The sequence below is a fragment of the Nymphaea colorata genome, chromosome 9 (assembly GCF_008831285.2).
Source record: "Nymphaea colorata isolate Beijing-Zhang1983 chromosome 9, ASM883128v2, whole genome shotgun sequence".
Lineage (NCBI taxonomy): Eukaryota > Viridiplantae > Streptophyta > Magnoliopsida > Nymphaeales > Nymphaeaceae > Nymphaea > Nymphaea colorata.
The window spans coordinates 15164785-15182876 of record NC_045146.1 but is presented as its reverse complement, the minus strand read 5'-3'; the positions used below and the strand labels follow the sequence as shown (position 1 = coordinate 15182876).

The following is an 18092-nucleotide window of genomic DNA, read 5'->3' as shown; positions in this document are numbered from 1 at the left end:
ATGACGAGCATACATATGTATGCAAATGGTTAGAATAACTATTGTCTAAGAAAGTCCAACAGGATAAAGCTAGCAACTAAGAAAATAATTTCATCACGGAGGTGCTGAATTTGAGAGTTTAACAACTATCGGACTCCATTTTTATCCTCATCGTGTATTCATTTCCTAAAAAGAATCTTCTGGTAATCTCTAAAGCACCATGTCGCAGCTGATTATCATAAGCTACAGAAGAATTACGACTCCAAAGTAGCAACAATTCCAACTTCATGATAAAGAATTTCTTTCAGGAAAAAGAAAAGATTTTCCACATCTTATGAAGGACAGGCCTCCAATGTAGATACAAACAATAGGCCACACATCCAGCAACGTGACAGGCGAACACAAACAAAAACATCTGCAACCTCCAGATTCTATACAAGAGAAAAAAGGCTACAAACAGGAGAAATATAAATCTTCAACATATCTTTTCTGCTAATTTTCCATCATTAACCTGATACTGCATCACATAACTTGTAATCCAGAACTTTAACAAATATCATACATTGGTTAAGCCTTCAAGGATCATAAATAAGTCAAGACCAATAAATGAAACATGAACTACCAAAACAAAGCAAGTGAGAGTGCAGTTACAGGTGCATTTGGAATTTCAAGGACAATTCTGCAGTTACCTTGGTCATAACTTGTCACTATTTCATTTATAATGATAAAAATTTGTCAGGTAGAAGAATCAGTCTATGAAAGACGAAAATTCTACAGTTTTCACTCATGTCATAACATCTAAGGACAAATGTCAGGAACAACCAACAGTTCACACACACACACGGGGAGAGAGAGAGAGAGAGCGCTATATCAGGACAAATGTAGTGCGAGAGAGAGAAAGAGAGAGTTGCATCAGGACAAATATAGTGCCATCTGTAAACTTTTTATTGCCACAAGCAACTTGCCCCCTCACTTAACAAATGGATTACGGAAGTTCTTGATATATGGTAGCCTTCATAAATGGACAGACTAGCGTTCATCATGTTAGTATGAGTCATAGAAGTATTTTGATCCATGAAGAAAGACTCTTCAGTCAGATCCTTGTTTGCAGAAAAGAAGATGGCATGAAATGCAGTACCGGCTGTGGACAATAGAATTCCAGGTGACATGTTCCAAGCTCCTGATATCACCACTTCCTGTCCAAATACCTTCAGCCACAGTGTTTCTTTTGAGATCATACCCATAACCCAGGCAATGGGAGTCACGGTGGGGTCAGACTCATTAAACAGGTCCCATCCCTGATTTGGGGTGTTCACTTTAGCAACTGCAAATCAACTACCAAAGCAACTGAAAAGGAACCAGATCCTGTCTCTAACGATTCCAATGAAACCATGGTGCACGAATTCTGCATTCATCAAGACCAGCTCAAAAATTCTAGGACTAGATGTAGGCAAGGTTGATGCTGGTTGAATCAGGCAGAACTTACCTGAACTTGGTGCAGATCCATGTTTCCATCTTAATCCAGTCCATTACTCCACACAAGATTAAGAAAATTGCAAGTTTAACAGTGCAACATAGTATAAACCACTAAATCACTAGGGATCATGTCCTCCAAACACACGTCTAAGATAAGACCAGAACCAGGCTATATCCAAATGAGAAATACTCCAAGACGATCCATCATGTTGTCAGAATGACATTTTAAACCAGATTTGAAAGGGGAAACAAATCCCTGCAGGCTCCAAAAATTGTAACCTGTCATTAACACTGCCACTTAATCAAGTTTTTCTCATCAAAGCTTCAAAGTGATGTTTCAACTTATTCTCTTTAAAGCAAGAAATAAGGATCAAGAGACCCTTACCCCACTCCTCCTCAACCAAAAAAAAGGGAATGATAAAATCTCTTGACAAACATGTTAGTCTACACCACAATCCTCCCAAACCTTGCATCTCCTTCATTTCTGATATGAACAGAACCAATATAGTCATTGGGTTTAATCTTTACAGTAATAGAAGTTCAAAAGGAACTAGAGCCTTGAAAAAAAAGTAAAAATAGAATGTTTTATTTGTTACATGCCACTTATACTGAAAAATGGCATGTGCTATAGCACAAGTTCCAGGTGGTGGTGGCTGTGACATACATGGGCTGGCCCCTGTCTCTGCACTGTGTGGCCTGATGTTTGGTAGTATGACCTGGTCACCAACCGAAACTAAAACACATAAAAAAGCCATGCAGAGCATCCTATCCAACAATAGGTTCAATTTGAGCTCTGGTTTGGATTTCTAACAATATGATCTAAATACCATTACAAAATGGTCAACCATATGACATTATTATGACTTGTCCATTTGATTATGGGGCAGAACATCCACTCTAATAATAAGGCTTTATAGTTTATACTGTTCAATCATATGAAAGCAATTGTCTGAAATCCTAGGCTGTACAAACTCAAGTCACTGAACACTGATAAAGTATGCTACAAATAATTTAGTACATATGGATGTCCTTTTTCCTGGTCTTTCCTAGTGGACAAAACATGCAGAAAAAATGCAGGATGAACTGTTGGTGTAACCATCTGCATGCACAAATATATACATAGTATCTGGTTCCATCAGCTAAACTTTGTCATTGACATTGTTTGTTATAATACTTTGAATAGGATGGGGATTCCCTTAAGGTTCAATACACCATCACCAGGTGTGGACCCATTGTTCTTCTTTTATTTCTGTGCATCAATGTTCATGTATTGTTAACTTATTCTATGTAGTTTACTGCAGCTAAATCATACAGCTATCAGGTTCGTTCATGTATGGAGGACATGATCCCTAGTGATTTAGTGGTTTATACTATGAAGAAACAAAAACAAGAAAATCATATTTTCATATGTCATTCTCTGAAAGGAACCATCTCCCATCAGAGACAATTCTATAGATAAATGATATTGCACTCAACATGCAATCTGCAGCTTTTTCTATCTTGGGAAATTGGGGGTTTGCATGCATGCCCTTGATATCATGGTCCTGTTCATGTATGATCGCTCTATATCTTGAAGAAACAATTAAAGCATTTATTATAATCCAATGCCAAAACATCTGATCAACAACTAAACATTCAGCGTGCCCAACATTTCCAGCAAGCCAGAAACTGTGCTAACATTTTCAGGATCTTTGCAATATTTTGAACATCAGGTAAATTCTTAGGAACTTAAACTGAAGGTTGCAGCAGAGAAGGATCAAACATGTTAACCATGAAAAAAATTCAGAAGCACAAACACGAGCTAGCAGAGTTTCCATCAAGAATATATTGGAGGAGTACCAAAGAGGATTAGTCCAGAACACAAGTGTGAATTGTTAACATGAAAAAGTCAATGTTATGAATATGAGATGTCGAAAATTATATATGAAGACCATTTTTCTTATTAATAATTCAACCAAGTGGCCAATCAACTAACCAATTGAGGAAGAGTCCTAGAGACAAAGTTTATGATAGTTGATTAACAAAGCAGATTCTTTATGTCCAAACTTAAGCATAAACCAAGAAGAGAAACCGAAGAAAGGAACACGGAAATGGCGAATGGCAATCCACGAGGGGACACCTTAGTACTTCAAGAGAAAAATGGAAACCGTCCAAAACTGCTGAACCAAGGAGTTGTGGATAGTCCGATGACCTTCAATTCCCCAGCGCGTTGCTGTGGATGGAACTCCAGAGACGCCGTTCCTTCAACATGACAATGAGACGCATATCAAACATAAAAACCGTAGTGCGCGAGAAAGGAACAGCGTCAGGGAAACACACAGCGGGAGAGAGAGAGAGAGAGAACTAGTCGCTGCGAACACCTACTCTGAAGTCGACGAAAGTCACGAAACGATCCTGCTGAAGGGATCACCTCCGAAATATATTCAAATCAAAGAAGAAAAAGCTGTACAAGAAGAAACAAAATAGATACAGCGCAAAACAGCAGAGGGACCCATGAGTCCAAACTCCAAAGCCAAAAACTAGGGGGAAGAAGACCAGTTACTTGCTATCTGTTTGCAGCATTAAGCTCGTGATTTCCAACGCAGGGTCGTCGTCGCTCACAGCCACTCGGTTTTCAAATGGGAAGCAGAACGAGGGAAACAGGTGGCGATCGTTCGTTGCTTCGCCTTGATTTGCTGATTCTCAAAAGCTTTGCATCCCAATAGGGGTGGCATTTTCCTAGAACATGAGAAAGCAACGTTTGGCCTGCTATTTACACATTTTACAAAGCTGTCATAACTAAACCGTGGAAAAATACACGGAGGGGAAATTTATGCTATTTACAAACATTTAGCAGGAAAGTTTTCGGGAAAACATATCCTAAAAGGTATATAAATGTCAACAAAGATAACAATATTACAAAATTGAAACATTGCACATGAGGTTTATATGCTAATAGAGTATAACGTTTGCAGGCTAGGATTCTTCGCCTGTTCAAACCTTTGTGTAGACGGGAGACCTTTTTTTCTTTCCCCATAGTTGAAGAGAAAAATTCAGCATTGATAGCAGCAGTAAAACTCCGCAGGTCCTTTCCAGCTGAAGAGTAAATGCAATTTTGGTTTTTATGCAAGAAAAGACTTGTGAAAAGCTCCACCCAAGAAAAGCTTGTCAAAAATTCAACTTCGTTTACTAATCTTACAGCCATGACTCGTCTTACTGACCAACACCTTTGGTCTTTGACGGCAGAAGGCTGTCCAGAGACTGAAGTTTCGTTCCAGTGCATTACAGTGCAAAGCTAACTGCAGCATAATCAAGCTAGGAAGGGTTACTCCCTTTTATTTAACATGTACGAACTATATATAGAAAATCAAATTGATGGCGTTCAAGCAATGGTAATTTGTGGCCAATGAAGGTGAACTCAAGCTCAAGCTTGGGTCACCTGAGAAAAGATGCAGCTTGTTAATACAAAATAAGTTGATTTTGCGTTCTAGATTTCATGAGTTAACTTAAATGGGTATCCCTATGATATCAATATGTCACCCCATGCTCCAAGTAGCAGGACTTGAACTTTTAAGCTTACAATTGGTAGACCAAAACGTATGATCACATGCACAAGCTCTCAGAAGAAAAGTGTCAGGCAAATCAAATGAAAAGAAATATTTTATTCCTCTTAAACAATATCCGTGTCAAGCCGAAGTACCAGAATTTTTCTGCATATATCAGGAGCTTCATACAACCAGTACTATGCGTTACAGTTTTATTTGAATCTCCAATGGAGACTCCCCTTTATCGACAACAAACGTCTGAGCGACCTGCCTCCCGAAATTGAAAATTTCCAGATTATATGAGCCAAGGAAACCTCTGAACCTGAACTCTCCCTGCTCATCAATGTGCCCATGTGCATGGGACATCCACTCTTTTTTGAGTGACAGGTACCTCTTTCCAGCTTCATTTATATCACCTTCTGCACCAACCAAGTATGCATTATCCCTGCTCATAAACAGCTCCCAGAATCCCCATAGCACGATCCCCTCAACTGCAGGATGTGCATAGCATTCACGAAGCATAACCTCCAAATCATCAGCTCGTACATACTCATTGATTGATGAGACATCAAGTTCTGTAAACCAAACTGGAAGACCAAGTATACCCAGTTTATCCAGTGCTGAGCAGACGATGGATCCCACTGGATTGTCGATGTGACCCTGTACTCCTATTCCGCCAACTGGTGCACCCTGCTCTTGAAGATCAAGTATATGCTCAATGTACTTCTCCGGAGAAGATCGTGTGTCATCACCATCCTCTACATGATAATCATTCACAAAAAGCATGGCTGATGGGTCTAGTTGATGGGCTGTTTTAAACATGTATGCCCTTATGTCCTTTCCTAACCTATCTTGATAAAAGGACCCATGCAACATTTCATTATTTACATCATAGTGTCTGAACCTGCCTTTGTACCTTGAAAGAAGGCTGGTCAGACGATTCTGCACAGCAGTCCTCAGGTCATTACTGTTTAAAGATTGCACCCACTGTTGAATGGCAGATTGCACTTCCCAGAAGATGCAGTGGCCTCTGGTCTCTATGCCATGGCCCAAACACAAATCCAACATTTCATCTGCATCCTTGTAATTTAAATTTCCTTGCTGAGGCTCTGTCCAATACCACTTCAGTTCATTGCCAAAGACAACCCAGTTAAAATTGTTCACAAAGAAATCAACAAAATCTTCATTGTCGATGTTAGACCTGCCGATGCATGTACCAAATGGAAAACTGTTTCGGATCTGTTTAACTCTCACAACAGTGCCAGATAGTCCATCTGAATCTGAGGATGTAAATTTGAGTATGACATCACGCTTCCGAACCTGAAAAAACAAGTAGGTACATTTTTATAATATAATGCCATAAAAAATATGATTTGTGACAATGATTTCCAGATGTTTCCAGCATACCTTGTCAATTTGCTTCTTTAGATGCTTAAACCTTGCCTGCCTATCAACAGGAAAAATTTGAAGACCTGCTACCATTAGATCAACTCCTGGAGCAGGGCCTTGAATGTACACCATTATTTTTGTTGGTTGTTTCTCCATTCTGAATGAACCCCCAATCTCGAACCACCTGTCTTCACTAACTTCAACTTGGCCCCCATTTACCCATTGGTTGTCTACACCCAGAGCAACATTAACATTCTGAGGACCATTTGCCATCGAACCAACACGTACCCATGCAGACACTTGGTAAGTCAAGAACAGTTTTACTTTGTCCGAGATCATCTGAGCTGGTCCCATCCAGTTTTGTGTCCGATTGGTTACAAGGATATAGGAACCAGTAAGAGGTTCATGTGCTCCTAGAGATTCCCTTGCCATGGGAGGAAGCAAGTGAGGTGAACCTGTAGATACAGCTAATGTACATGGACCAAGCGGGAACCATCCATTCAAGCCATTAGACAAATTGCTGTTCTCAATTATGTTTACTCCATAAGCAGGATTCTGCAAGAGAATAAGAAGTCACAGAAAATATTTTGCTTACTGTTTACTACTGAATAAGACCACTTCACATTACACATGTTTACAGAAGAACAAGCTGATGATTCCGGCCTGTCTGCATTACATTCAAAAGTTCAATAGGTGATGCATTGGGCACAAAAACTAGAGTATATTCTTTTGCTTTGTCAGGTGACAGGAAAGTTATGGAAGAAAGTGATTCTTCCAAGAAGCAAATGCTGCAAATCAACCAAAAGGTAACAGCTCCATAAGACTCCTTACCAGTCACATCAAAAGTAGCCATAGTGTCCTCCAGAAATTATTTTGCATCTAAAAGTGGCCTGGCCCTGTATCTGCTTGCATGATGAAATGGCCCCTCACCACACATAACTCATATAAATTATAAAATATTGCAATAATGTGGATGAGAAAATAAATTATTTAAAACAGAAAAAATAACAAATGCATGCAAAAACCAATAGAACTACCTACAGTACAATCAAAGCAATAAGGATATCCTATGATCATGAAAGAATCCGAACATAGAGTTGGTGCCCATGTCAGTGGTCTATACCATTTGAGGTAGACTTACCAAACAGCTAAACCATAAACTGGTAAGTATATAGCCCGAGATAATTGTCAATTCTGTCCCTTCCAGTAAAACAGTAGCAATCAAATGATAAACATGAACAGTCATATATGTGCAAGGTATCTCTGACAAACATGAGATAGAGAGAGAGAGAGATAGATAGATAGAGAGAGAGAGAGAGAGAGAGAGAGAGAGAGAGAGAGCTTCATAATTGACTAACCTCAAGGACAGGTGGAAGTGAAGGTGGTGGCTTCATAGCATGCTTCACAACTAAACTGTTTACAAGTATATCAGTTCCTGCTGATGGTCCTTCCAAATATATAATTGCCCTAGAAGCAGCACCATTCAAAAGAAACTTTCCTTGCAACTGAGTCCACTCCTTATCTGTTGCCTGTACACTGTATAAGCAGCACCTTTCTCTATAAGTTCAATGCAATCATTCTACCAAATTCAAATGAAATATGAGGTCAATCTAAAAAATCCTACATCTCATTAGAAATTATGTTCAGAGGAAACCTATTAAAACAATAAGTGTTAGATCTACAAAGCAAGGATGATAGCACTCCCAAGACGAATTGGCGTATAAGTCATGCCACTCTTACTTGGCAATGCCAATGTATTGCTCTCGCTGGTTTGTGTTTTGAACCCATAATGTTGCCCGTACATCTGCACTGGGAGAATTTCCGAATATTCGAACAATTGCACTGACCTCGTAGGCAAGCTTTCTCTGCACACGACCAGTTATCTCCTGCTGAATCCCGTTCCAGTTTTGGGTGCGGTCAGTTGCGGAAGCGAAAACCTTTCCAGTCATCGGGAGAACTTTACCATCTCCCATGGAATCATGTAAAACAATCTTGCAACCTCTTTCAGACCAACTATTAAGACCATCTTCAAACCGAGGATTCAGTATGATGTTTTCAGCCTCATCATCTGTAACACCTTTAACCTCTTCCTTTAAGACAACAACAGAAGAAGCACAAGACTACAATTTTAGCAGCTCATCCGTTCAAAGAATGACATAGCATGTGAACTACAACTTCCAATGATTTTTTTTCAGTAGTGGAGAAACCAATCTTGAGGTAGTAGGACTAGGTGCACTGGTTTAGCCCACGATACCTATGCTCGCCTCCCCAGCAGCGTAAGACTCTATGGTGAAGGCTCCTTAGCCCATGAACCTTGAACCAAGCAAGCATGGCAATTGGCAAGTTTACACCCATTATCAAATGAAACGTCCATAGGTTTCCAAGAATTTTTGTTTGCAGGGATCACAAATTAATGTTATAGACAAGAGATCATGCATTCTGATCATGCATTCTCACCGTTTTCTGAGTTACTTTTCTAACAAAGTGGGATGAAATTTATCCACATTATAATATAAACAAAGCTGCAGATATATAAAAGCAATTTCAGAAGAGCACCTCAAATTTCCTGTGGCTAGGGCCAGAACAATGACAAAGGTAAACATGATCAACAAGCAATTCAACGCCGGGATCAGGCCCTTCCAGGTAAACAATCACACGTACTGGAACACTCGTCAAAGAAAACTTCCCTTCCAACTTAACCCACTTGCCGCTTGACGCCTTGGTGCTGCAACAAGGGATTAAACTCGCCCATCTTTCATGAAAATGCAAAAGCAAAAAACAATGAAAAAATTCAGGGCTACCTTCCAACGTGAGCAAAAGTCGGCGAGGAACCCACGTGCTCCAATCTGACCGTAGCTTGGACATGAGACTCATGGCACCCACGTACTCGAACTGAAGCAGAGAAGGTGTAGCTGGAATGCGGGGAAAGTCTTGAAGTGATGTCCTGTTCTAGGCCTTGCCAAGGCTGGCTTCTATTCGAGACAACTGCATAGGCTGTCCCTGATTCAGAAACCACTCCTTCAGCGCAACCAGATGCTTGTGATACCACATACCCATGGCAGCAATTTGGGTGCCAGAATTGCAAGCCTCCAGAGAAGTCATGGTTGAGGATGATATTGTTATTTGCCATTTGATGAAAATAAAATCCAAAGAATAGATCGGTGACAGATTTCCTTTGGACGAGGAAACGGTACTTGGTACAAGAGGATTGTTGTTAGTTGATCCTGCCCATCCCTTGTTCTTAATGGTATTTATGCAGCCAGCTAGCAGAATAAAGAATTAGAGTAGAAGAGAGGGAACCAGCGTTTTGAGAAGAGTCGGTGGCTTTGACTTCTGAAAACATTTGAAGATTGAAGAGAGGGAGCATCGTCATTGCGTAATCAGATCCCCACCTGCAAAAAATCAAATGGCTCTTCCTAGATTACCCATGGGAAAGAATGTTTTGCTGGGGAGCAAGTGAGGCTTGAGCGAGTTGCTTATGCTAGTGTCATACATTTTAGTAGACGATGAACCAATAGGCCACATTGGCAGAACCATTAAAAACTTAATCGAAGCATCCCCGTGCTTATCTAACGGAAGCAAGCTCCTGTTGAATCCCTTCTCCATTGCAGCTTTTTTCGTGTTGTCTCTGCAGAAAAGCATGGTTCAAGAAAGTTTCATGGTTAGCTTCTTTTGCTCATCAGTTCTGATTTCATCTTATCGTAAGATTCGAGATCGTATGACCTTGAACTTGATACGGTGGAAAAGAGAAAGACTAGAAGGCCTTTACAAGTCAGCTTGCTTATTGGTAGGCTGGTTACAATCACAAATACGGGGGCAGGAGAGGGACTTCTCCTCTCGTCATCCTCTTTCTTCTATTCTTTTTAATTTCTTTTGTTTTTAACCGTAAGCGTTGTGGACCCGGGGGAGGACGCACTGTTACTGAGAAAAACTCCACGCTAGGTAAGCTTGAAGTGCATTTCAAGGTTGGTTGGTTGGTTTGCTTGTCCAATTTTTATATTGAGGCAAAGTGGGCATGGAAGATGACAGATCCCTTCTTGTGTGAACCATCTAATCGTGCTTTCCCATTTCCTAAGCAATGCTGTTGGCAATCTGTTCATTTCTAAGTGGCATTTGAAAAAAACCACAGTCGTATCTTTGCTTTTTTCTCTCTTCCTAGGTCTCCATCAACAACAAAAGCGATTGTGTCATATCACAACTGATTAGCGAACGAAAGGGGAGCTTCGGCCTTCATTGCATTGCACGAGATTGTTGGTAGAGGAAGGATTGGCACCGACTGGGAGAACAGAAAAATGGGAATCGAATTAAAGAACCATCAGGTTGAGAAGAAGACCAACTGATGCTGGCCTAGAAACAATTCTTTGATATGTCTAGCAAATTTTGGATGAGGAATTAGAACTCTACATAAAGATTGCCCATGTTGAATAAACACATAAGGGTTGATTGCTAGTAAACCTAATCCCATTTGATTAAGTGTTTGTGTTTGAGACCTTCAAGATGGAGAAATCAAAACCTAAATGCATGTAAGGTTGTCATATAAACAAAGTGGTGACTTCCTTGGTGGCCTAGACGCGGTTGACCTGAGAATGGATTGAGCTTAGAGCTCTATATAGCTCGATCCATGCCCCATTCGCAGGACTATTTTAATGATTTGGAAAAAATAATCTCCCTTTCTTTACGTTTATCGAATTTTAAAAAATTAACTCTCTTTCTTTCTCTTAACATGAAAGATTAATATCATCATTTTTTTAAATAATTAAACGTCGTTTGAGATAAAGAATGATGTCGTGTTTGGGTGATATCCTTAAATGCCATTTTGGAGGCAAAACATTGTTCTCTTGCCTTCAGAATGATGCTTAATGCGTGTTTGGGCGACATTTGAAAGTGAGTTTGTGAAAGAAAACCAAACAAGTTTTGTCAAAAAAAAAAAAAAAAACACAAGAACGTCGCTTTTTCCTTGTCATCCAAACACAAATTAAGTTTAAAGCCTGATACATTAAAACAATGTTATCACAAAACTGTGTTTTTCAAAAGCATCATTTTTTGAAGGTGGCATCCAAACACAACTTGGGAGTTGACTTTCTTAAGTGATGGAATGTAATACATGTATAGGGGCTTATGGAGTTTGTAGACTAAGTGGGTAGGACAGCTATGTAAGCTTATTATATGTCATTTAGTCAATGTATACATTCCTTTTAATGTTATTTAAGGGAAACCACCTTGGATTTAAAGCCTCTAAGGTCGTACCGTTATACATTTAAGGCTTTGACTGGAACTTAGGAGGACTTATTGTACATCATTCAATTCAAGTATTGCACTTGCCACCTTTTGGTGGCTTAAAGGAGTACCAAACCCATAGTGACCATGAGATTCAAACTTCAAACACTTTGAGTGTGAGCCACCTTGCTGCTCAATTGCGTTATGCCACTTGAAACAGTGGATGTGTACATTTATTTTTAAAAAAAGTAAATGGAAACTTGTGCTTCTACTTGGAGAAAAAAACTTTGTAGGGGGAATATATATATATATATATATGTGTGTGTGTGTGTGTGTGTTGAATGGTGACTCTAGTTTTTTAGAGTCATCTAATTTGCACTGTTTGATCCAACATGATAGACGATTAAGAAAAAAATAAGAAAAAAAAAGTCATGGGTATTTTTGTCTTCTAATATTAGTTTACATTTTTTTCTTCTTGTTTTTCTCTTAATCATTCATGTGCTTTTGTTAGATGATATATATATATATATATATATATATATATATATATTGGTAAAATGTATACACATTTAATACATGATTTTTAATAAATAATGGTAACATTATAAAAAATCAAAAAATGAAATTGAGGTTTAATAAGGGCTAAATGGGTTTTCCTCTCCAGGACCGGAAGACCGAACTGAGTAAGGCAAGAGTCGGATTAACCCCAGATTTTCTTGACAATCCCAGGGCTAATGACGATATAGACAAGTTTTCAGCATTACATTTCCAATAGTTACACAACCAAACCAATTCCCTTTGTCCATTAAGCTTTTCACTGGTAATTACCAAGGCAGATTAGAGAATTGATTTTAACCACTATGGCTCCCCATGCTCCACTGAACAAGGTCTTGTTGTTGTTAAATTTTGGCTAGATATTATATGATTAAGAATCTCAACAAAGTATTTTGTCCCAACGCACCCCCCAAACCCCAACGATGGATCTTATACAAGGAATCTAACAAAAGTTTACTATTCGATTTGAAACCCTTCCAATTGTTAATTTAGGGCTTTGCTCTTAACAGTAACAAGTTTTAGTCCTCAAGTGATTTCCGTGGTAACTCTTAGTTCGTCCTCGTATGCAAACATACACACACATTATGTGAGCATGTGCACAAGCAAGTGTTATTTCCTAAAATGAATCATACTTTTTGGCTTAATGCTTCCCGAACTGATTAGATTAATCATTGACAAGAGATGTGGTCGTTCATAGTTGTTTGGGAAGGGCTTGCTCTCTGAAGGGCACAGTATGACAAAAATTGTAAGCTGTGGATGTGGGGAGGGGTTTTTAATCCATTGCTCCATCCTCCATTAATCAAGAATTTTTATCTTTGAGAAGTATCATTGACTATCCTATAAAAAGGGCTTCAATCAACAACCATTTGCAGAGTTATCGCACACAAAGACGACAGAGAGAGAGAGGTAGCCAAACAGAAAATCAAAGTAAAAATGAAGATCTCATCAGCCATGTTATCACCAAACAAGTTTAGCTCATTGATATCACTCTCAGGAATCCTGCCTCAAGTACCCTAGTCATCATTGTGTTCTTTGACTGGACGATAACCGGGACGGTCTCAAGGTTAACTGTGGCGTCATAAAAGTAACCAAGTTAATTTTTAATATACAAAAATATGCAAATAAAGCAGCCTCGCACTAAATATATTCAGTATATGTTTACACTTTGGACGAATCAAAGCCGACCAACATTTAATAAATGATCCATCTTTCTTCCGCATCCATTTCAAGTGAACATTGGGTTATGAGTTCACTGGTGTATTTAAGCTCACGGGGATTCCGGGTGGGAGAATCAATATTAGGTCTGAGTCAGGAATCAGGATGAACTCAGCCTAGTCTTGGCCATGTTCTCAATCAACAGACTAGGACAGTGATAGAAAAACCTAATAAAATCAATCAGATTTTCTGATAAATAGTGGCAATAAAATGGAAAGCATCTGATCATGCGGACAACAGGAGGTTACATGCTCTGATTTGCTCAGCATTGCTGCTGCTGTCTTGTGAACATTCAGAATACAAATCCACATTTCATCAGAAACACTTTCAAATGATGGATCAATGATGCATACAGTTGTTTTAAAACTTAAATGCAACCTTATATGTTCAAGAAGCTGCATGTGCCACTTTTGCACATGACATCTTTAACTGACAGAACCTTTTCCCCTTCCAATCACAGGATATGAATGATCACAACCCAATCTACGACAACAGAACAACATTCGTATGCAAGTCAACCTCAAAAGTTTAAATATATGTGCAATGGATGCTAACACCCAAACAATGAATCTCATAAAATGTCATCACAAAAGCACACAACAGTGAAGTACCCACAATACCCTGAGCCAGAATACACCAGCACAACTATGACACACATCACTGGAAGTTGGACATGATTGTTAAACATAATGAGGTGTTCTGAAGGTCTAGAAACTGGGCAACCCAATGCACAGAGCTATGATGACTCAATGGATCTACGAGCACACCGTCGAACTTTCCTGTAGAAAGGAAATTGCAAGTAACAGAATTCTCATCCAGTGCTAGAAGGACTTGCCAATGAAAAAGGATCAAGCATATTAAAGAACCCAATTTACCTGTTATAACCCTGAATATCACACTGGTAAAGGTGTGCCGCTTCAGGATTTGCAGGACTTGCTGGATTTGGGTCGGTAAGAAGGGACTGCCAGATTCGTAGAGAACAAAAGGATCTCGCTTAGGGATTTTGTGCAGACAGATATGAAAATGTTATTTTCAGCATGCAAAGAGGAAACCTTACTTGAATTGAGGTTAATATTGTGCAGACATTGTGACATGGTGACCAGGCATCCTGGATGATGTCCATACACAGTGTACCATCATGATAGACTACAAAAAGAAACACAACAAGGTAAAATAAAGTAATGGAGCATATACACATTTTCATTCCTTTTTTCTTCTTCAATGTGAAGTCGGTCTATCCAGTATTTCAGTCATTCATGATAAAGAGATAATTATTAGCCATCCAATCGTACAGACGCTGAATAAAAGAATCTAGTGAAGCTAAAGCTTACAACACAAATCATCTTCTCTGTCGATACTAATAGTTCAACTGCTCATGCCTGAAAATGTGAACGTTTAAACTTTAAACCCAAAAAGATGAAAACTCATTATTTTCTCTATGATCATTTTACTGAACTACTATGATTAAACCCAGTTCTCTAGCACAACTTGTGAATGACAGAAAAGCTTTTGATGTCAGTTTCAATTTTTAAGGGCTCTCATAAAGATGTTAGTCATCAACGTCTACCTTGCCACCACATATTTGACATCACACTTCAGGCATGGTTGTAGGAACTGTACATGACATCGAGACAAGAAAAACTAATATTCTAGCACAATTCAGCTGAATGATCTCATCTTGTAAAAACCACCTTACTTTGACAGTAAACATGATCTAGCAATAACGGGAAAAGAAAACATTTTGATCTATTACCATCAAGGAGGTCAAGTGGAAATTTTCCACATGCAGCTATCTAGTTATAAAGCAGGCCAAATGCAACCAATTGTTTCCATCATACATCGAGGGCGTAATTGGTCATTTCATGTGACAAATGACAACAATGTTGGATTCAGCTTGTTTTCCATATAAGTGAACTGCTCTTCTACCAAAAAGGAAAAAAATGAAGGTCAAATCCCCTTCATAGAATGTTTCCACAGGGGAGTTCAGTTTGATTCATGGAAGCTATATGGCTTCATGAATCATCATAAAATGGGCTTGTACAGGATATCTTTATCTGCAGAATGCAGTTCATGTTTTTTCTGTCTGAAAGGAATGCTAAAACACATACCCTGTATCTACTAAGAATCAAAATGATTCAAAGAGATGGTATCCCATGGGCAAACACCATGGATAACTCTTTTAAAGGAAGACAACCCAAGAGAGATCTCAGACTGTATTTCTGTATGCCAAGCCAAACATGAAAGGGATGATAACCATGTTTTCTGCCTGTTTGTGATGGGGAATGTCAAGGGAGGACCCTGCTGCAGCATCTTTCGCATGTCTCTAGGTAGACTTGTCTCAGGATAGTGCTCTACTTTACATGTATTTTGGAATTAGAATGCCTGGATTATGTGTATTTCTTTAACCAGATGGCTGAGATGGATCTCTCTTCTTTGACATCCCACATTACTGGGTCAGCACAGGATGGAAGTTCCAAGGATGATTTGAAGGTTTCTCATGACAAGCAGTAAGATGACATAATTAGCGAGATATCAGAAGACGCAATAGGAGCGTTGGCTACACACCTAAGATTCACAAATGGCACGCAGACACTGGAACAACTTCAGTGAACATACATGATGCATGTAGGCTTCTGGGCAGTTTCAAGGGGAAAATAAAAAAAAAAAATTCCCATCGAAAGTACTATGGTTGTAGTTTCTTCTTTATTTCAGTATCAAAAATCCTTTCCAACCTGCTGAAAATATTATCTTCATAAAGACGGACAACACATCTTTTAATATTGAATTGAAAGAGAATTGTTTCAGATCTATCCTTCAATAGAAATTAGTAACACCGTGTATCTAGATCTGCCAAGACACATAAAATGAACTACAGGGTAACGAGCACATAAATAAAATTCACCGGAGAAAAGGTGGGGAAGAAAGCCAACCATTTGGATGAAAGACTTCCGATGTGAATCTAACACGAGGGGGCTTCTCTGGATAATTATCTCCGAATGTGAGACGCAATCCAAAGATACCGCCTTCAGACAATCAAAATTCAAGGACACCCAAAAATTAATCTTAAGAAAAGAATAATGTTAAGAAAATGATCAAGAGAAAACAGAAATGGCTTTAAAATCTGATCCAGACAATCAAGAAAACCCCTTTAAGAATTTAGAAGGTATTGCAGATACCCTCCCAAGGAGTCTCATCCGGGCCAAAGATGGTGGCGCTCCAAACAAAGAGATTCTCGTCGGATAGCGGACTTGCGCTACAACCCTGAGGCGAGCGATGATCACAAGGAAACACCATAATTCAATAGCGAGATAAAATTTTAATGAGACTCGGAAAAATAAAGAAATGGACTTCCTCAAGATTGAAACACCCAAAAAACATGAAGACCGAAATCTGTCTACGATCTAACCTCCGGAGGCTCATTCCTGATGGCTTTCAGATCGGACATGAGCCGCAGTTGCGCAGAAGATGACGACGCCATGACCCCGATTCAGGAGAATTTAGCGCCAAGACGCGCTTCTCTGTATGTTCAATTTATAAAAACAATTCCCATTTCGTCACAACGATCAAGACTGAATACTCATCAACAAATAACAAAGTACACATAACATTAAGAGAAAAGAATTGTACCCACAGAGAGAGAGAGAGAGAGAGAGAGAGAGAGAGAGAATGGTATATCTTATCGTCTGGTAGAATGATGCGACAGCAGAAAGGAATCTGTAGTTCTCTAAGGAGAGGAGCAAAAGAAAATCAGAGAGAGAGATTGAGAGAGAGACGTCTTGCTTACCACCAAATTTCCTCCAATAATAAAACGCAACGGTTGTTTTTCTTGTTTGATTGTTGCTCGTCCAGGTGCAGTCTTACTTCATAATCACATTCACAAATAATCGTGGGATTTTTGGCGAGAGAAAGTCCGGCGGTGAATTAAAAGCTTTTTCCTTAAACATTTCCTAAAACAACAACCGCGAGGCTATATAAACGTTAATATGGCCTGAACTACGCATTAATATCATGACAATCTGGAAACGTATAACAGGGAAAATTTTAACTCTCCCCCAGTTTATATCAGTTTTTTTAGGAATGTCAAGATCAAAGATCGACATTTTAAATCAAACATCCGATATTTCTATACATTATTGCACATGAGGTAAATCGACCTAGAGAAATAAAGTAAGAAACACTTCTTTTTGACTAAGCCCTTCATTTTCGTCAGCAAAAAGTAAGAAACTCTCAGAGTTGCCCTCCTCCAATCATCCATCTTCTCTCCTTTTTTGGGCTCATGCCACCTCTTTTGTTTGGTGAATGATATTTGGTTGGTCCTTCACTCATTCAATTATTTCTTTTCAAAACTTTTGTTACATATGAAAAAAACGGATAAGTGCAAGCATATGGGTCCCTCGGGCTATGAATAGGGAGGATTCCCTCTGAAACCCTAAAAGGTTTCAATGACAGGCAAGGAATGATTGGAATCATTCTTTTCTTCTTGTATTTTGCATCCCCAAATTCTGCTTTTGATATGGGCAATGAATTAGTGGCCGGAGTGCGATTTCTTGAACGCAGGATTTGATGGCATGTGCATATGCATATGCAGATAGAAATTTAATGACCATAGATGCGACGTTGGTGCACTTCCTTCGGACCCACATCCCATCTGGCTTACTCTATTTATATGGACCTGAACTGCTTAGTCTCGCATCTTAATAAAAACAATCTCCAAATTGCAGTACAGAAATCGGCGTT

General features: G+C 39.1%; 2 protein-coding genes and 1 long non-coding RNA gene across 7 annotated transcripts; all 3 read right to left on the bottom strand.

Annotated features, from left to right (window-relative positions):
* Positions 1 to 438: 438 nt before the first annotated feature.
* Positions 439 to 4385, bottom strand: LOC126410363 (uncharacterized). The gene is made up of 4 exons (XR_007574213.1): positions 3820 to 4385; positions 3575 to 3696; positions 1841 to 1939; positions 439 to 1734 (listed from the first exon to the last, which is right to left on the bottom strand). It is a non-coding gene; the product is annotated as an uncharacterized LOC126410363 (long non-coding RNA).
* A 682-nt stretch (positions 4386 to 5067) lies between these two features.
* LOC116261382 (endo-1,4-beta-xylanase 1) lies at positions 5068 to 10035 on the bottom strand. Of its 2 annotated transcripts, XM_031640117.2 has the most exons (7): positions 9862 to 10035; positions 9170 to 9760; positions 8925 to 9093; positions 8109 to 8458; positions 7727 to 7904; positions 6387 to 6923; positions 5068 to 6299 (listed from the first exon to the last, which is right to left on the bottom strand). In XM_031640117.2, exons 2-7 carry the CDS (start codon positions 9496 to 9498, stop codon positions 5184 to 5186), a joined length of 2679 nt encoding a protein of 892 aa, XP_031495977.1. In that variant the 5' UTR covers positions 9499 to 9760; positions 9862 to 10035; the 3' UTR covers positions 5068 to 5183. The 2 variants fall into 2 exon arrangements, with proteins under 2 accessions (XP_031495977.1, XP_031495976.1); XM_031640116.2 differs by having other exon boundaries at positions 9170 to 10035.
* Positions 10036 to 13839: 3804 nt separating this feature from the next.
* LOC116261061 (ubiquitin-conjugating enzyme E2 1-like) lies at positions 13840 to 17286 on the bottom strand. 4 transcript variants are annotated; one of them, XM_031639666.2, is made up of 7 exons: positions 17140 to 17286; positions 16762 to 16873; positions 16532 to 16616; positions 16286 to 16378; positions 14413 to 14501; positions 14231 to 14316; positions 13840 to 14134 (listed from the first exon to the last, which is right to left on the bottom strand). In XM_031639666.2, the coding sequence occupies exons 2-7, from the start codon at positions 16831 to 16833 to the stop codon at positions 14092 to 14094; spliced, it is 468 nt and encodes a 155-aa protein (XP_031495526.1). In that variant the 5' UTR covers positions 16834 to 16873; positions 17140 to 17286; the 3' UTR covers positions 13840 to 14091. The 4 variants fall into 4 exon arrangements, with proteins under 4 accessions (XP_031495526.1, XP_031495525.1, XP_031495524.1 ...); XM_031639665.2 differs by lacking the exon at positions 17140 to 17286 and adding an exon at positions 16987 to 17129; XM_031639664.2 differs by lacking the exon at positions 17140 to 17286 and adding an exon at positions 16983 to 17127.
* Between the last annotated feature and the right edge of the window lie 806 nt (positions 17287 to 18092).

What these genes read in the sequence shown, in the direction of transcription:
- LOC116261382 (XM_031640116.2), bottom strand. Translation starts at nt 9,498, where the DNA reads ATGGCAAATAACAATATCATCCTCAACCATGACTTCTCTGGAGGCTTG. An exon ending in CAATACATTGGCATTGCCAA is followed by an intron (nt 7,905 to 8,108) that starts GTAAGAGTGGCA and finishes CTGCTTATACAG; the next exon opens with TGTACAGGCAACAGATAAGG. An exon ending in CACTTCCACCTGTCCTTGAG is followed by an intron (nt 6,924 to 7,726) that starts GTTAGTCAATTA and finishes ATTCTCTTGCAG; the next exon opens with AATCCTGCTTATGGAGTAAA.
- LOC116261061 (XM_031639666.2), bottom strand. Translation starts at nt 16,833, where the DNA reads ATGGCGTCGTCATCTTCTGCGCAACTGCGGCTCATGTCCGATCTGAAA. An exon ending in CAATATTAACCTCAATTCAA is followed by an intron (nt 14,317 to 14,412) that starts GTAAGGTTTCCT and finishes CGAATCTGGCAG; the next exon opens with TCCCTTCTTACCGACCCAAA. An exon ending in GATATTCAGGGTTATAACAG is followed by an intron (nt 14,135 to 14,230) that starts GTAAATTGGGTT and finishes TCCTTTCTACAG; the next exon opens with GAAAGTTCGACGGTGTGCTC.